We start from the raw sequence: 18,647 nt of genomic DNA on the forward strand, positions 1-18,647 counted from the left end.
AGTGTGGGTTATGTGTGTGAAGAATTGTATGGGTTATGCGTGATAGAGAGTGTTAATAGTGTTAAATGCGGTAGTCCTGTGGACTTAATGTTAAGTTATAAGTGTGTAAAGTCAGTTCGTTTTGGTAGTCCGGTGGACTTGTAATTTTAAGCTTAGTTTTAGGTCAGGTGTGGGAGACCGTTCGTTAGAAAAAGCCCATTAGTTTTACGCAGGTGTGGGAGACCGTTCGTTCAAAAAAGCCCATTAGTTTTACGCAGGTGTGGGAGACCGTTCGTTAAAAAAAGCCCATTTAGTTTTACGCAGGTGTGGGAGACCGTTCGTTCAAAAAAGCCCGTCTAGTCATCGTATCATCGTTGGGAGGTTCGTTTGTAAATATCGTTTATTTCGCAGTTATTCTCCGCTTCATTAGATTATAAGTGTGTGAGTGAGCGCTTAAATTTGTTAAGTTTGTTAAATTCTAATTGTTAATAAATATTGATCAATTTTGTTAATTAAATTTTTATTATTCAACAACACCTCCACTCTCTCTACCCTAAGATAAGTTTTCTCAGCTCTGGACCGGTTCCAGGAACCGTGATAAATAATCCTGGTGGCGCCCTGATAATTTTTATTGTTGTTAGTTTTGTTTAGTTATTTATAAAATTGATTAGGGGCTAACCTGAACAGGTAAAACTGTTACACTGTTAAATAGGTCAGCTTGCCCCATTTTGCTTCTTCTATGGCTTTTTCTGCATTATTAAAAGTTCTCAGGTGGTTAGTCATCCGGTGAATATTTTCATCGCCTATCATTGAGAATAGTTGGATCCTTTATAGGTCGGTTATTTGTTTATTTGTTGATTGTTGCAGAGATGCTGAAGTTCTGGCTAACTTTTGATTCGTTTGGTTATGTTCGTTTCGTGTTTTAGGATTTCGTTAATTTCGCTCTTAATAATGTGGGTGTTATTTTGGGATAAGTGGACAAGTTCTCTATTATCTTGATATAACTTGTCTAGCTCGTTGGAGATATATTCCTTGTCGTTGTAGTCCATGGTCCCGAATAGTTTTCGTGCAATTGAGCCTACGAAGCAGAATCACGGTGCTCTTTTTGTGCGGTTCTGTGGATGTAATTTTTCAAGTTGAGAATCTTCGAGGAATTGTCTTAGCCGGTGTTTTGCTTGTTCAATTTCAGCATATATTTCCCCGTGTGTGTTGGTTCTTAGGTACGAACATACAGGATGAATGATTGAATTTTAAAGAACATATCCCATAAGCCTCCCATATATTTTTAATTAGGTATGGATAGAGAGTTATTAGTTTTTTTATGTTTATTGAGCTGTTTATTTGCCATTCTTCCCTGATGAGGTGGATTTTCCTGAATGGATCGTATAGTAGGCCCGGATTCGCTTCCATTGGTTTTATTTTCACTTCGTCAGCGCCTCATGCCAAGTATCCGATTCCCAGGAGGAGAAGTGGAGCAACTTTCATATTTTTTTTTTGTAGATTTTCGAGTCTATATGTACATTTACTGAAACAAACAACTTAAGTTCTTTTTAGTCGAAATTTTCGTGGCTGGCTGTTTTAGCCTTATTCGGGTGAAGTAATTTCCGTTTTCCGTTTTCTTTTTCTATTATTAAATGCCCCAGTTCGTTTATTTCGACTATTTCGTATGGGCCGGTATAGTAACGATCCAATTTATTTTTCCTATGTTCTTTTAACGTATATACAAGGTCTCCTACATTAAATTTTGCCGGATGTGTATGTTTGTCGAATCGAATTTTTGACTCATGTTTAGCTCTCGTTAGATTTTCCGCAGATATTCGTTGAATTTCGGAAATTCGGCTAATTAGGTCTGCTAGATAATAGTTATATGTTTCGATTTTACTGAAGTCCGAAAACTGAGTCGGACTACGGGCTTTTCTTCCATACAAAATTTCGTAGGGTGTGAATTTCGTAGCCGTGTGTACGGTGGTATTATAATTTAGCATTTCCATTGGGATGTATCGATCCCAGTTACTGAATTTATCTACGTAAGCCCGGAGGTAGTCGACTAAAGGCTGGTCAGATCGCTCCAAGGCTCCATTCGATTGAGGATAGTAAGAAGAAGTTGTTATTCTTTGAATTTTCAGCGCTTTGGCTAGTTGTTGGATTAATTTGCTTGTGAATGAGGTGCCCTTATCTGATAGAATTACGCGAGGGCACCCATAAAAAGCGATATAATGATTTAATAAGGCATCTGCGACGGTTACTGCTCTGATATCAGGGAGAAGAACTGCCGCAGCTGCTTTGGAAAAATTATCTTGAATTGTTGATATGTACGTTACCGTCAGGGGTCATGGGTAGGGGTCCTACCGTATCTATACTAATTTTCTCAAAAGGTTCAAAGGGTGTGTCTGTGATGGACATAGGCTGTTTGATCTTTATTCGCGTGAGCTTATTTTTCTGACAAATCTCGCAAGCTAGGATGTAATTATAGATATTATCTTTTATTCCTGGCCAGTAATATCTTTCGCGAATGCGCCAATTCGTTTTTACTACACCTTTGTGGCCCCCTAACAAGCTATTATGATTTTCTTCTATGATTTTTGTTCGGAGGGATTCGTCCGGTAATTCGATATTCCCTTCGCATAAGGTGATTGTTATCCGGCAATCTCTTAATTTGTATGATAAGTAAGCTTGGATGTTAAGGTCATCGATCTCATCTCCCTGTTTTGCACAGCGGAGTGATTGAATGTCGTGTTTATGCATCGACTGTCGAAGATTTCTCAATCCTTCGATCAGATCGATTGGGTCTAATTTTTCGAAGTGTTTCGTTTTGATGAATACCGTGAAGATTTTACAACGACCTAGCTTGGTGACAAATACGTCCCCTTTTGTAGGTTTTGAGGCATGAAGGTCGTCAGCATTTATAAATTTTAAGTCGCGGAGCAGCTTCGCAACAGGTTTTATTATTTCGCAGTCGGCTGCTAAAAAATGTACTAAATGGTCTCGGGCATAGGTAAGCCCATCTCGGCTGGTTGCAAATTTTATTTTTGTTTCGGGACCTTTTTTGGGTATACTTTCGACTGAACTAGAGGGTGAAGATATTCTTGGTCGATGACGTCGTTCGGTAAAAATATTGTCAGCCTTTTCGAATGTTGGAGGGTCATAAGCGACGAAGGGTGGTCCAAATCGGCGGTTCCCTACATCATCCCCCACTGTTATATTCCCGCTTGTTGTTGACTTATTTTTGTTTTTATCTGAATCGTGGGATTTTTCCAGATTATTATTATTTTGTGGATTGTTCGATTTAATCTCGTTTGATAAGTTTTCTTTTGGTTCTACCTGTTCCGGTTCGATAAGGGTGTTATTCCCGTCGGACGGTTCGGTTTCGACTATTTCGTGTATTCCCTTGCCGTTTTCGTCTACAATTTGGCGGCTTGCGTAATCGTAACGGATACCCATAACCGCTAGTTCAACAGATATGAGGACTCTTCCGAAGATTGGGGTTCGGGGTTCGGGACCGTCTCCTAAATATCCTGTGAATCGGGATTTAATTAGGTTTTGTGGTGTTAGAGAATTTTTATTTAGCTGGTTTTCCTTTTTGTCGTGTGTGTTGACGACGTTTCTTGAGTTAGCAATTTCTGCTGAGGTTGCAGGCTCCGGTTCTACGATGACTGGGTGTTCCGTTTCGCTGGGATCTTCGCTTCTTCCCGTATCTTCTGGGCTGATGTCGCTGCTTGATCCTTCTTCGGGGTCATCGCTGTTGTCTCTAAGAAACTCGTCGACATTAATTTCAGGTGTTGTGTCATCTAAGGAATCTTCTTCACTTTGCCAGAGTGAAGGCATTTTACGCAGCAGCTAGATTTTTCTGCCATGTGATGTATGGGTCACCCCTTTTTAATTTTCGCCCTATGACTAGTAAAAAATATCCTCTACGGAAGCTAGTTCTACATCTTCGATTAATCTTTTCGCTCGTCCATATAATTTTTGGGCTATACGGCGAGCGAAAAAGCCCTGGTTATCAGCTGGAATGCTGGGTAACCAGTTTCTTACTATTCCGTCGAATAATTCAAAGTCTTTTACTGCGTTTGGACTTTCTCCGTTAAAATACGGGAGCGCGTCGTGTAATTCTTTTGCAAGGGTTTGAATTTGAGTGTTGAGATTTTCCTCGTTTATAGAGTTATCAACGCGGAAGGTTCTTCTTTCCATGGCTCCAAACGGGAAATCGTTAGAGCAAGGCACGAAAAACGTTCCGAAATCGTCCTCGAACAGTTCCACGATTATTGTGTGGTTAAATCGGTCTAAACTTATCTATTGTGAAAAAATTAAGGGATCAAAAAAAAATTCCAAATTTTTCGGTAGTTTTCAACAGGCCGTAACTTTGAGAGAAATGGTCGTACAGGAAATAAAAAAAAAGTAAATTGTAACTCCAAGTGTCTAGTTTTTGGATTAGAACTTCAAAATTTTGTAGCCTCCGCGGTTTTTGAGTAATCGTAGAAAAACCAACAACAAAAAAATTCTCAAAATTTTTTTAGTTTTTTTTTTTGGTCTACGGGCGTGGAAAAAAATTTTTTTGCTTAACCACCATAAGTATCGGATACTTTTTTCATTTAGCTTTAATTTCTTTTTTTAAACACCATGATACGTCCACTCCTCGCTGAGATATCGGTCTTCAAATGGAAAAGGATCTTTTTGTCTTTGATTATCGATATCTCAGCAACCAATGATCGCACATAAAGTTAAAGGTGGGTTTCAAGAACTTGAATTAATTCCCCTTAACGACTGTCCATTGTTTTTTCGAAAAAAAATTTTTACTTTCCGTCACATGAATTTGAAAATGCAACAAAAAAGGGCTTTTAGTGGTTTTTTGGAAAATCAAGCGCTGGATCGAAAATATTGAGGAAACCACTAATGTTAAGTGTGCCTTTTACAGTTCAATATGTCCACAAAAACCCTACAAAGAATCAAATTAATCCAGCCAGCCGTTGTTTTGTTTCACTTGATCGAATTTTTGAAAAAATTAAAGGATCACGTTTTTTGCTCTGAAAAGCTCATAATTTTTAAAAATGAGAAAAAAATTGTTTTTTCGAGCTTTTTCCACATTTTTGTTCCAGAAAGTGCTTAAATTGAAAAAAAAAAAAAAATTTTTTTGAAATTTTTCTCTTGAAAAGTTTAAGAAAACAATTACCGCCGGCATTAGTGTTATCCAAAGCGTACCACGTGGAGGTCGCGCGGTCGGATTTACGCTTCTATGTGTGTGTGTGTGTGTGTGTGTGTGTGTGTGTGTGTGTGTGTGTGTGTGTGTGTGTGTGTGTGTGTGTGTGTGTGTGTGTGTGTGTGTGTGTGTGTGTGTGTGTGTGTGTGTGTGTGTGTGCGTGTGTAAGGTATTTCAGGAGAATTGAGACCCGGTGGCTCGTCAGTTCCACCGTATTTAATGACTCCAAACTCATTCTCTGAAGGTTTTTGTTGGTTCAATACCGGGTATTACCACCCCTGCTTTCAATAACGGCTCTCAAACGTTCAGCCATGTTTATGCAGACGGTAATTTGAGGCTGCGGAATGGTATTCCAAATGTGCTGAAGCACGCGCTCCAAAGCAGCTAAGTTCTGCAAATTTGGATACTCAATGCGCAACCGACGGCCCATTATGTCCCAAACGTGCTCTATGGGGTTGAGATCTGGACTCATTGCTGGGTGTCGCAACAATGTGATGTCATGCCGCTCAAAGAAGCGCCGGGTAATGTTGGCTGTGTGTGGACGTGCATTATCTTGCATCAATATGAACGACCTCAGATGTTGTCGTCTGCGCAGAACAATGGGCCTTAAAATTTGGTCGATGTAACGTCTAGCTGTCAAATTTTCGCGTACAATTACCAAAGGTGTTCTCCAATTTCGTGAAACGCTGCCCCACACCATAACTGATCCACCGCCGTAGGCAACGACTGGACGGACAAAGTTCTGGCGAAAACGTTCTCCACGACGGCGTCAAACGAGAGGACGTCGATCGTTGCCATACAGATTAAAACGAGACTCATCAGTGAATAAAACATTTGTCCATTCCCTCAAGTTCCAATTTCGATGATCGTAAGCATACGCTAAACGAGCTCGACGATGTCTTGCTGTCAACAGGGGTACACGATTAGGATGTCGTGCGTGTAACCCAGTTTCACGAAGACGGTTGATGATTGTTCGAGAGCAAATGTTTCGCACTTGATGCCGTCGTCGCTGTTGCTGTTGTTGTTACTGTTGTCTGCGATTGGGGAAGTTTCGAGCGACAATATTCGCATTGACGAAAGGTTGTCGTCGAACTTCTCTAACAATTGTTCGATCATCGCGGGCATTAGTGACTCGATGGCGACCTTGTCCGGGGCGACGATGATATTGATTCGTCTCTTGGTATCTGGTATAAGCTCGAGATACGACAGATTGACTTACACCCATCCGGATAGCAACTGCATGTTGAGTGTAACCTTCGTCGATAAGAGTCACTAACCGAGCGACTTCCACCTCCGATAAATGTCGTCTAACCATGATTAAGAATCAAAAGTCAGAAATTTTCAATTTTGACCAAAAAATTAAAAAAATTTTTTTAGCGCAGAGGGATTAGTTTTGAAAAAACTGTTGAATGAAGCGATTTGCTAAGGATTCACAAAAAGAAAAGAAAAAAAAACTCCGAAAAGCGTATGAAAAAATCGAAATTCGATTGGGGGTATTAACTTTTTTATTAATTTAATTAAAAGGAGATCAGTAGAATCAAGGAATGCAGCGGTGGAAAGGTGATAAAAATCATTGGGCGATGGTTTTTTGAGTTTCCTTAACTTGTTAAAAAAAAAATTTTTCCACAAAAAAATTTTTTTTTTTAAATTTTTTTTCGAAAAATTTTTTTTTTTTTTGAAAATTTTTTTTTTTTGAATTTATTTTTTTGTGAAAATTTAAGCACTTTTTGGAACGAAAATGTGGAAAAAGCTCGAAAAAACAATTTTTTTCTCATTTTTAAAAATTATGAGCTTTTCAGAGCAAAAAACGTGATCCTTTAATTTTTTCAAAAATTCGATTAAGTGAAACAAAAAAACGGCTGGCTGGATTAATTTGATTCTTTATAGGGTTTTTGTGGACATATTGAACTATAAAAGGCACACTTAACATTAGTGGTTTCCTCAATATTTTCGATCCAGCGCTTGATTTTCCAAAACCACTAAAAGCCCTTTTTTGTTGCATTTTCAAATTCATGTGACGGAAAGAAAAAATTTTTTTCGAAAAACAATGGACAGTCTTTAAGTGGAATTCATTCAAGTTCTTGAAACCCACCTTTAACTTTCTGTGCGATCATTGGTTGCTGAGATATCGGTAATCAAAGACAAAAAGATCCTTTTCCATTTGAAGACCGATATCTCAGCGAGGAGTGGACGTATCAGGGTGTTGAAAAAAAGAAATTAAAGCTAAATGAACAAAGTATCCGATCCTTATGGTGGTTAAGCTAAAAAAATTTTTTCCACGCCCGTAGACCAAAAAAAAAAACTAAAAAAATTTTGAGAATTTTTTTGTTGCTGGTTTTTCTACGATTACTCAGAAACCGCGGAGGCTACAAAATTTTGAAGTTCTAATCCAAAAACTAGACACTTGGAGCTACAATTTACTTTTTTTTTATTTCCTGTACGACCATTTCTCTCAAAGTTACGGCCTGTTGAAAACTACCGAAAAATTTGGAATTTTTTTTTGATCCCTTAATTTTTTCCAGTAGTGTATTATTACATTTTTGTTTTGGGCTGATGATTTTTTTCGCACAAAAGATTTTTGCAATTTCAACCATCGGTTATGATAGCGAAGAATTTTTTGTATTACATTAGTTGATCCACTAGTCGGAATCTGGTTGTTTTTCCATAGTTCAATAACTTGATCAGTTGCATTTTTAGCACTTTGTTTGATACAACATTTTAACACTTTGAGCTGATAAAAAAAAACACTCGTAACCTCTTTCACTGTTGGCAACTTACGTTCTGAAATTTTTTGCATGGGTTTTCCGATCAAATGAATTTCCTTATCCATATTTTCGATAAATATATAAATTTATGTAGTGACCGCAAAATTTGTAAATATTTAATCGTTTTATCACATATACAAGATCATAACTTGTGGAAACACTGGACATGCTGTAGAAAATGTAAACAAATAAAAACAATATAACTATAAAGAAAAATGTAGGTGGCGCTAGTTCACAAGGGAAACAGAGTAAATAGAATACAAAACAAAAATTCTCTACAGAAGAAATTTTCCCAAGGACAATATACAGCTGTAGTGGAAAAATTTTTAAGACGTTTTGAAGACGTTATAAAAAAACAACATGATCGTGATTTCTAATGATGAAAAATAAAAAGTTTGGAATTATTGAATAAAAATTTTGAAAACAAAATTCAAATAATACTTACATTAAAGACAAAAAATGAAATTTTCTCAAAACTGATAGATTAAATTGAAATTTTTCGATTAGTTAATCAAAAACTCTTAAAATCGATATACATGAAAGTTTGATGTTGAATATCTTTTGAACGATTAATTTAATCGCCAAAACATAAGATCCCATTTTTATAGAGCAGTTAATTTGCTACAAAAATTTCTATTGCCCATTCAATAATAGCCATTTCTTGTCGAGTTATAAAATTCATAAACAAAAGTGACATTTGACTTAAAATAATCAATATTAAATCTTCAATATTAGTGAAATGGTGAGGTTTACGGAAAAAACATAAGATACCTTTTTTGTAGAGCGTTAAATTTCCTACAAAATGCTTAACAAAATTTTTTTCTGTACGACCAATTAATGATGAGGAATGAATTTTTTTCTATTGGACTGAGAAAAAAATGAATAACTGCGACGCGGAGGATCTTCCTATTAAATTTAAGAGTTCATATTTGGTGAGAATTTTTTTAAGGTGCCTAGAAACCCATTTTTCCGTATTAATTGTAAAAAAAAAAATAGTTGATTTTTTTGACCCACCCTACTATATATATATATATATATAAATAATATATATATATATATATATATATATATATATATATATATATATATATAATATATATATATATATATTATAATGGTCGATTGGCTCGGGATATGTCGATGAGCCAACGGGTCCCAACATAATTGACTTACCGGTTCGTCGGGCTGCAATATGGGCGCCAGGAACAGTATGGATGTTCCAATCCTCGATAGCTAAACTCTGTAAAACAACAGACGTCGTAATCGACTCAGGGTGGCGGGCTCCTAAGGAAATAATTGACGACGAAGTTCCGACACTTAACTTTCATTTATTTCACAATAACAATCGGTTCGGCGACTAGCCAATTCAAAGTAAATCAAGTAACAAAATAATCATCAAAAGTCTAATATCATTAATACCAAAAATAATACATTAAAAAAAAATAACGATCCAATTAATCGTTCCAATAATACTCAAATTAACAATCAATCTAAGCATTCAACTAATCCTCAAAATAATAATCACATTAATACTTCAAATAATACTCAATTTTATAATCAATCTGTTATATCCGGCATACCGTATATAATACAGGGCCTCCCATTCCCGCCGAAAAGTGCAGCGCTTGCATATTTAGGGAACCACAACCAGGACTGCGCGACAAATCACTCGTGGATGAAGAATACACATTATCGCGCATCGTCACCTTATCAAAAGAACCAATTGTTTAATTAGTAGCCCCTCTTTCAAATCGCGACCGAGGTGATAAAAACCGCGAACACCATAATTCACGAGCTTATTTTACAAGGTAACAGTTCTGCCTTAAAGCCCGGGTGCGTCCTATACCCCGACACGTATAGGCAGACTTCAATTATTAAATTAATTAGTCATCCTTTCCCTAATTATTCATTTCGATTTCCTTAACGGTATTTCTGAGTTCTGTGATAGTGATTCTTCGAGCCACGATTCGTTTTGACGATAATCGAGATTCCCGCAGTTTCAGTGACCTGGTACCCCTCTCAAATTATTTTCTTCGTCTGTAAATTTATAATCGGCGAACTTTTGGTCGCCGGAGTCGTTACTCCGGTTATGAACTCATTAACTTTCAATCCTTGTTCTATATTGTTAATAGTTAATAAGTGAACAGTGTAAGTTAAGACGTGTTTGCCCATAGGGCCAGTTAAACAGAATATATAAACTAAAACCCTCAATCGAAGTGTATCATCATTCCTAAATTAAGAACCTTCAACCTTCAACCTTCGATCTCCAGTCAGCAGAAGGAAGAGAGAAACTAAGCAGCGGAACTCAAAGGTACAAAATCCAATCAAAGACCGAATCATCGTTGGAATTAACATTCGCAATAGTAAGTGGAGGATATTATCACTATTTCCGAGGTCGATTGTCTATTCCAAGGGGCCCTCTCCGGGGTTTTCACCTTCGCGAACCCATAAATTAAAAACCTAACGATCCTTTCGTTAGGGAAATTCATCTGTTATCCGAACCTCCGATAGTCCAGTTACCAAATTCTAAAATTATATTTTTCGGACATAACAAATCTAGGTATTCAAATAATCCTCAAAATAATAATCACGTTGATAATTCAAATAATACTCAAAATAATAATCAAGTTAATAATTCAAATAATATTCAACAATAATCAAGTTAAATATTCAAATAACACTCAAATCGATGCTCATTAGTACGGGACTAACACCAAAATACCAACGGTGCACGAAATGGTGTGTCATTCAGCGGATAATATAGTAGTCAGCAGACTGAGGCTAACCGAGCGGCTGATAATTTGATCGATCAGACCGCGGATCGATGTTCAGTTACCGGAGCTCTGAATTATCTAGCCTTAAACAGTGGTCGGGAACTGCGTTACTCTTACTCCCGACGGAACTACCGAAGCTCGAATATAGGCGGCGCCTCGCTCGCGGTATCCAATAGCGCAAGCAAACACTCAATATCAACAATAATAACAATGATACAACAGAAAATTTTGATCGAGCCCCAATGGCGTCGACCACTCAGGAAGTTTTGGCGGGAAGGTACCCAGGGGATACCTCGTGGAACTCAACCAAAAAAAAATGGCCTCAATCGCCGGATTATTGAATTAAAAAAAAATAAGATAACAATAATGTAACTAGCAGTTCCACGAGCTATCGCACGAACAACAAAAGCCACTTACGTTGCAGATCGGTGGTCCGTGGACGGCGTCGGCGGGTGCTGAGCGGATGGCGGCGATGACAGCTCTTCCCCAGGTTGATCCGGGCCAAACTCTCACCAGGAACAACAGAAACGTCGGCACGGCGTTAACCAAACTTGGCACTAGTAATAAGCGGCGGAACTGACGGTCGGGATGAATTAATTTATTAATTAATCGCGAAGTACAAAAACAACAAAATAACGAGGTGTATGCTACCAAGCGATTTCGTCGAATACCAATTCTTCGTCGTTCTTCCTTCTTCTTATCCGTAGCCGCTGGCTGGCTACGGAGTTGGCCAGCAGGCCGGTAGCTGGCGCTGTTGCCGTTTTGAACTTCTCAAATTGACGGTGGACAATAATATCGACGCGCCGTCTAGTGGCTCTTTCTTAAGCTTGTCCAAATGTCTGAGTGGTACTGATTGATGACAATTGGCAGCAGTCTCGTGTGTTCAACGTGTCTCAAATTTGGAGCAGCGGTTTGATGAGGAATTGATGTTTGGCTAATTCTCTGGGTTCGCTGGTTGGCGTGGAATCCGGCGTTGTTTTGCGAAGTTGACTCGTCGTTAGTAAGTGGCTTTCATCGGGGAACTTACCAAATGCTTAATGCTAACTTAATTCTAGCTTAATTCTAACAAGATAATAGTAATTTCAAATAATTATCGGCGTCACGCTTTCGAGCTGCGGGATTCGCCGTACTCGCCTGGTAGTCTCTAGATGGCGACTGGATCGCGGCGAATAATGATAAATCTGAAATTAATACGAAGTAACCAAAAAAAAAATAATTAAGTAGAGCTGTGCTCGGGACTGCGGTTCTGTCAAGGCCCCACGTCACAATATATATATATATATATATATATATATATATATATATATATATATATATATATATATATACATATATAAACTTTTGAACCATATGCATTTTTCGACTCAGCTCGACGAGTATAGTCGAAATATAGCAAAATTCTTAAAAAGTTCCGTCATGAGGACCAATGCAATAATTAGATTTCTATGAAATCTACTAAAAATTTCGAATATAGCATAGCGGAATAGACTATGATTTAAGACTATACATATAATATGATACTCAGATTGAAGCTTCTTTGAAGAGCTTTTAGATAAAATACCCTCCTCCACAACCGTTGCCATGGTTATCGTTGCCATGGTTACTGTAATCATGGGTACCGTTACTATGTTTACCGTTACTATGGTTACCGTTACCATGGTAACCGTTGCTATAATAACTGTCAAAATGAATAAATTGTAATAACAAATTCAATTGTTAATTAAATTCAGAGGAATCATTAGAATAAAAGTAGGAAGTTATTAAATACTAATATTCTATAAATCAACTATAGTAGATTCTATATAATATTAGGCAAATATATTTTAATTGCAAATTTCCTACCAGGTCGATTCAGTCCAAACTATTGGTTAGTTAATCATTTTTCTTCTGAAAGTTATAGGTCAAAATTAACCCATAATTGTAAGATTCTAAAATGGTTTAACAAAGTAATATTATAAAAAAAAAAAAATAGAAAAACGGTTGGCCCTAAAGGCCATCCCTGCAACTTCCCGTTAATTTTATATTTAAGCGCTCAAAATTGTACTTACTCCGAGCTCAAAAATCTGGTAAAACTTTAATATACCATTATTCCTTAAATTCTAAAACCAAAATACTTTTGAATGTATTAACCGATTTTTACGCGGTTGGTAGCATTCGACGCAGTTTTTCAGGCCTCATAAAGAGTCTTTGAGTTTTGATCGATCGAAGTAGGAATTTCGATGTAATTCCGAGAAAACTTTTTTTTTTTTTTTGACAACGATAAGTCACAAACGAATGAATCGGTTGTGACCGAGCTAGCGGCGATCGACGTGGTTTCTTAATGTTGAGAGCTGATTAGTTTTTGGAATTGATCAGTAGTCGTTTAAAAGTAATTCTATAATAACCACATTTAAAAAATTTTTTTTTGTAGTATTTTTGAGATTTCTTAAAATATACAGGTTCGAATCGGTCTAAATTATGTTTAAAATCTAAGTTTGGTCAAGCCCTTTCGGATAGCACCAATTGCGATCAAATCGGTCGAGTCGTTCACAAGTTATATGAGGTTTACTACGGCCACACACACATACACACATACATAAAGATATACGGACATCACCGTGGAAACATTCGGGGAGACTTCCTAGGACCTCAAAACGTCAACATCCGTTAAAAACACGATTTTCGAAAAACGGAGTAAAATTAATAACTTCCCGATTTTTCAGCGGGATGTTATAAATGTTGTGTGAAGTACGCGATTAACTTTGAATTGAAGACTTGAACATAAAACGATAATAAAACTATTAGAGATCGAAAGAGTATATCAAATAATAATAATTATTCAATTTTATTTATTTCAAACACACTTTCTATAAGTTAATGAATCTGAGATTATTAATAATCATAAAATGGTATTTGACGCAATTTATTGTAACTAATTCATTTGCGATTACTTATAATTACCAGTAATCGAAAATGAATTATAATTATAATGATATTGAAGTTGGCTTTAGATAAATGAATTATATCATGATATGCTTGAGAGAATAAATGAATAAATGTCAAAAATAAATCAAAAATAAGAAATATTCTAATACCAATTTCGTGTTCCAGAATAAAATATTCCCTGAGAATTAAATTACGAAGTGGCGATTCAGGACCGTGCCGCCTATAAGACCTCACCGAGGAGAACATCAAGGAAAGACGAGAAATCTGGGAGTAAAAGCGTCGAGCGATTTGAGAAAAGAAAAACCCAAGGAAACTCGAGGTACAATAAATACGTCTAAATAGATTCTCGGTGAAGCGGCATCAGCCAGGCCTTAAGTCGGCTGAAGGTTATTGCCATTTCGCGTTCGATCACAATCATTAGTTTTTAATAAAAATTTAATTAATTAATCTTGCCAAAATTTAAGCAATTGGTTTAGTCAAAATTTAAGTACTAGTAAATTTAACTGAACATCAAGAGTAATTTACGAAATGTTTAAGAACGAAATTTGGTAAACTTATAACGGTTAAAATTGGGGTTATTTTTAAATAGAAAATTAAATAACTCTCAATCGGCGACCCTCCCTACTCGGATTTGTCACTCGCCGCAGTCCAGGATGAAAAGGGGTGGTCAGAACGTGTTTTTGGCACAATAAAATAATCACTCAACTATAATCAACTAATAAAACCTAAGAAATAATTAAATCAAGTGTCCCGATCAAAATGATTCAAACCAGGTTATGTTAAGAAACAAAATCAATAGTTTATTCATTAAATAAATTAGTAAATCAAAGAAAATAAATCCCAAGTGGGAAAATCCAAATTCACAATAAGTCAAGATACCCGTCTTACAGCTTTAGGTTATGTTAGAACTATATCGACAGATGGTGTCGACCGAAAGAAAAACACAAGATACAAAAAGGTACAATTTAATAACTCAACAATGTCCATACGTCGGTACAATCTACGCGTATCTTTCGAAGATCACGAGGATCTGGTCAAAATTGGTCTTTACAATATATTATCACTCATACAACTCCCGCACACTGTGAGTTCCCCCCAAAGCAAAACCACGAACTAAATTTTCAAAAACTAAATCCCACCTCCCGGGTAAGTAGACGTCAGCCCGGGTCCTGAATCTCTACCCCGAGAGCGAATGAAGAGTGTCCTCTTCGCCCCCACCTACACGGCGTTGGATTACCTACTGGATTTTGGCAGAAGGCCAAAATCCAGGGAGAATTTGAGTATTCGGAGGTGCCCCAAAAAGGTACTTACCATTGCTCTAGCCGAACCGAGGTAGGTTACTTCCGAGAGTTGTAGATGGAAGAATTTTCCCAATACAAACTACGCTTCCGAAGACTTTAATTTTCTGATCGCCAATTTTCGCTTTTAACAGTTTTTCAAAAAGTCACTTACAGCGAACCAGAATAATCGTTTTTGCCCTCTACACGTTGTTTACAAACTATCAATTTAATTGGCAATTCCCTCATTATCTATCCCTTCGCTGTGTCAAATTCTAAGTTTTAGTTTTCGATAGAAATTTGATTTATTATTTTAATCGGTCTTCTTTCATTCTCTAACCATTCCTTGCTTTTCCATACTAAAATCACTCGAGACTTAGAATATTTTCATTCACTTAAATTATTTCTTATATTACAAATTTTCTTCAACCTAAGCAATATTAAAATTATAAACAACGCAGTAACAATTTTAGTGGACATAAGCTTTACCTTATAATAAAGAAAAATATTTTATCACAACTATAGAGTTAATTACATCAGTCATGGAAAAATTATAAACCAAATAAACAAAATATAACAAAATTAAATAATACTATACCAATAATTACTAATTATTGTCTGAGATTTCTAAGATAAATAATAAACAAAATATAATAAAATTAAATAATAATATTCCAATAATTACTAATTATGGTCTGAGATCTCTTGGTTAAATAATATGAACTAAGTCCAATAACATATAATAATAATTCGATAAATAATAAACAAAATAACACTCGTTCGTAATAATAGTAGTAGAAATAATAATAGTTATAGTACTGAACGTGTAAATACTAATAAGATAAAGAAAAAAAGAATTATTAAGACAATAAATTCGGCAAATTCGACCGGCCAATGTATTAAGAAACTATAACATTTGAAGAGTAGGTAGTCGCCGTCCTCTCCCTCCTCTATCCGTCAGTCCCTTTGCTCTACTCCCGTCACTCTTCCCTTTATTTGGAGTCATAAACTAATCAGAATTAAGTCCGAATAAAATTAACAATAAATTTAAGAACAAGTCAGAAATAAAATAACTAAATATTTAATTAATAATATCAGGATGTATTTCGGGATATTAATTAAACACGTAAGCAGAGTCTGGATTAATCTTACTAGGAATGATTTCAGTTTGTTAATTCATGATTTTAGTGTCACGTGAAAGTTTGATCTCTGAAAATTGAGTTTAAGTAAAATCAGTTAATTTTGTGTCAATTAAAATCATTAAAATAGTTTCAGCAAAATATTTTAGTAAAATCATCAGAAGTTAAAATTAATTAAAATCAACATGAATAATTTGGAACAAATTTTGATTGTGTGAAATAAAACAAAAGTAAAATTAGAATCAGAAAATAATTTTAAAATTAATTGTTAAACTCATTTAGATAAAAGTAGAAAATAAATCATTTGAAAATTTCACTTGAAAAAAAATTCAACAAAAGTTTGGGAGAGGGTCAGCCATCTTGTCTCAAGCTAAAACGCTGAGTATAGGACATACAAGGTCGATACTAAAAATCTCAATGCGTTGTAACGTGAAATATAATCCTCAAAATTAAAACAAAATAAATTTCAAGTTTCAAACAACACAAAAGTGAAATAAAGTAATTTAGCAAAAATAAAATAAACTCAGTTATTCAGAGACAAGTAAAATAATTTAGTTAAAATTAAATAAAATAGAACCAATTGTCAATTTCTTAATTCGGAGATTAAAACTAAATAAAGTAATTAATTAACTCTGACAAATAATTTGGACATAATTTGAGACGATTAAAGTAAATAAAATAAAAGTCCAAAATTCGGCGAAAAAATGCAATTCGAAGAAAACAATTAATAAAATAGAACTAAATTAATTTTAAGGAAAATAATTAAGTAAAATTTTATAATAAAATATGGCGAAATAAAATCGACAAAAGTAAAATAAATTTGTAAGGTACTAGGACGTAGCGAATATTTTGTCGGCAGATTATTAAGACCTCTGTCGTCAAATTTTAATCTATTAATACGAGATACGAAGACCTTTTAGTATTAAATATTTATTGTTGTATTATTAAGACCACGGCAGTAAATTAGTTAAGAATTTTAATAAGGAAATTAATCGCTATAGGAATTTGGATTCGGAATGAATGGAAAATTTACTCAAGAGAAAATTTAATTTGGAAAATAAAAGTAAATTATAGTCTTAGAAAATAATTAATAAATTATGGAAATTTTAATTAGTATGTTTGAATGATAATAATTACATTGTGGGTGCGTGTGTAGAATTATGGAATTATGAAACTATTAGAATTATGGAAATATGGAAAATGATTAGAAACCGCGGTATGGTCGCTCCATAAGAGGGTACCGTCGGGATTAGCCACTATGATAGGAAACCGTCTTATAACCGGTAATAGGACTTAGTATTAAGTGTTAATTAATTGTAAGGGGAATATCATTGTAATGGGTGGGTTAAATAAAATTTCTTGAAAAATGAATTTCTTTGATGATTTCTGTTTTCTTCCCAGCAATCTCTCACGACCCTGTAGAACTTACTCCATGCTCTGGTCCAGTTTCTGGATAATGTGTCTAAAAATCCAGTGGCGCCCTAAATAAATTTAGGGGTGACCAAAGAGAACGAGTGGGCTTTTTCAAAAGAGTCGCATTCCGTGTCAAGCATTTCTGAGGCAGTTTGGCGAATTCTGAGTTTTCCTATTCACGAGAGATTTCCTCCAGTTATGCATCTTGCTGTACATTTAGAAAGTGGTCAACGAGTTTTTTTTAATGAAAATAATATACTCAATCAAATCAACAATTCCAAAACAACACTTATGGCTTTTTTTGAACTCTGTAAAGTGGACAATTTTGCGAACAAGAATCTGTTATTATTAATCAACAGTATTTAAATGAATTAGCTTATGACACTGCTAAGTTAACCGAAGAAGTGATAAAAAGTATTTCGATACTGAATAAAGAACGGAAAGAAGCATATGAATCTATATTGAATAGTGTCGCTTCTGATTCTGGACGATTGTTCTTCCTTGATGCTCCTGGTGGAACGGGAAAAACATTCTTGATTAATTTGTTGCTTGCGAAAATTAGAAGTGAAAAAAGTATTGCTATTGCTATTGCTTCTTCAGGAATTGTGGCTACTTTAATTGACGGAGGCAAAACAGCTCACTCAACATTTAAATTACCTCTTGAAATGAATCATTTTGATAATATTCTATGCAATATTTCTAAGCAGAGTGATATGGCTCACGTTATCAGAGAAGCAAAACTGATAGTATGGGATGAATGCACTATGGCTCACAAAAATGCTATTGAAGCTCTCAACAGAACTCTTAAGGATATAAGAAATAGTGACCGAATAATGGGTGGAATAACTGTTGTTTTAGCTGGTGACTTCAGACAAACTTTACCTGTTGTATCACGAGGTACACGTGCAGATGAAGTCAAAGCCTGTCTCAAATCCTCAGTTTTATGGCCTCATGTTAACGTACTGTCTTTGAAAATTAATATGCGCGTTCATATGCACCATGATGATTTGAGAGCAGAAGAATTTTCAAAGTTACTCATTGATATAGGGAATGGACAAATTTCAGAAGTTGACGGACGAATAAGTATTCCGGATAACCTAGGTGATATTGTTGATGATTTAACTACATTAACTGATAAAATATACCCAGATATCAATAAAATTGGAGTTAATTGCTGTTGA

At 35.4% G+C, this 18,647-nt stretch overlaps 1 protein-coding gene across 1 annotated transcript; it reads left to right on the forward strand.

The window, feature by feature from the left end:
• Positions 1 to 17,311: 17,311 nt before the first annotated feature.
• On the forward strand, positions 17,312 to 18,647 carry LOC141533898 (uncharacterized). Its single transcript, XM_074252992.1, has 2 exons — positions 17,312 to 17,336; positions 17,803 to 18,647. Exons 1-2 carry the CDS (start codon positions 17,312 to 17,314, stop codon positions 18,645 to 18,647), a joined length of 870 nt encoding a protein of 289 aa, XP_074109093.1.

The sequence above is a fragment of the Cotesia typhae genome, unplaced genomic scaffold, assembly GCF_013202065.1.
Source record: "Cotesia typhae breed Kobodo isofemale line unplaced genomic scaffold, CoteBio_Ctyphae scaffold_121, whole genome shotgun sequence".
Classification (NCBI taxonomy): Eukaryota; Metazoa; Arthropoda; class Insecta; order Hymenoptera; family Braconidae; genus Cotesia; species Cotesia typhae.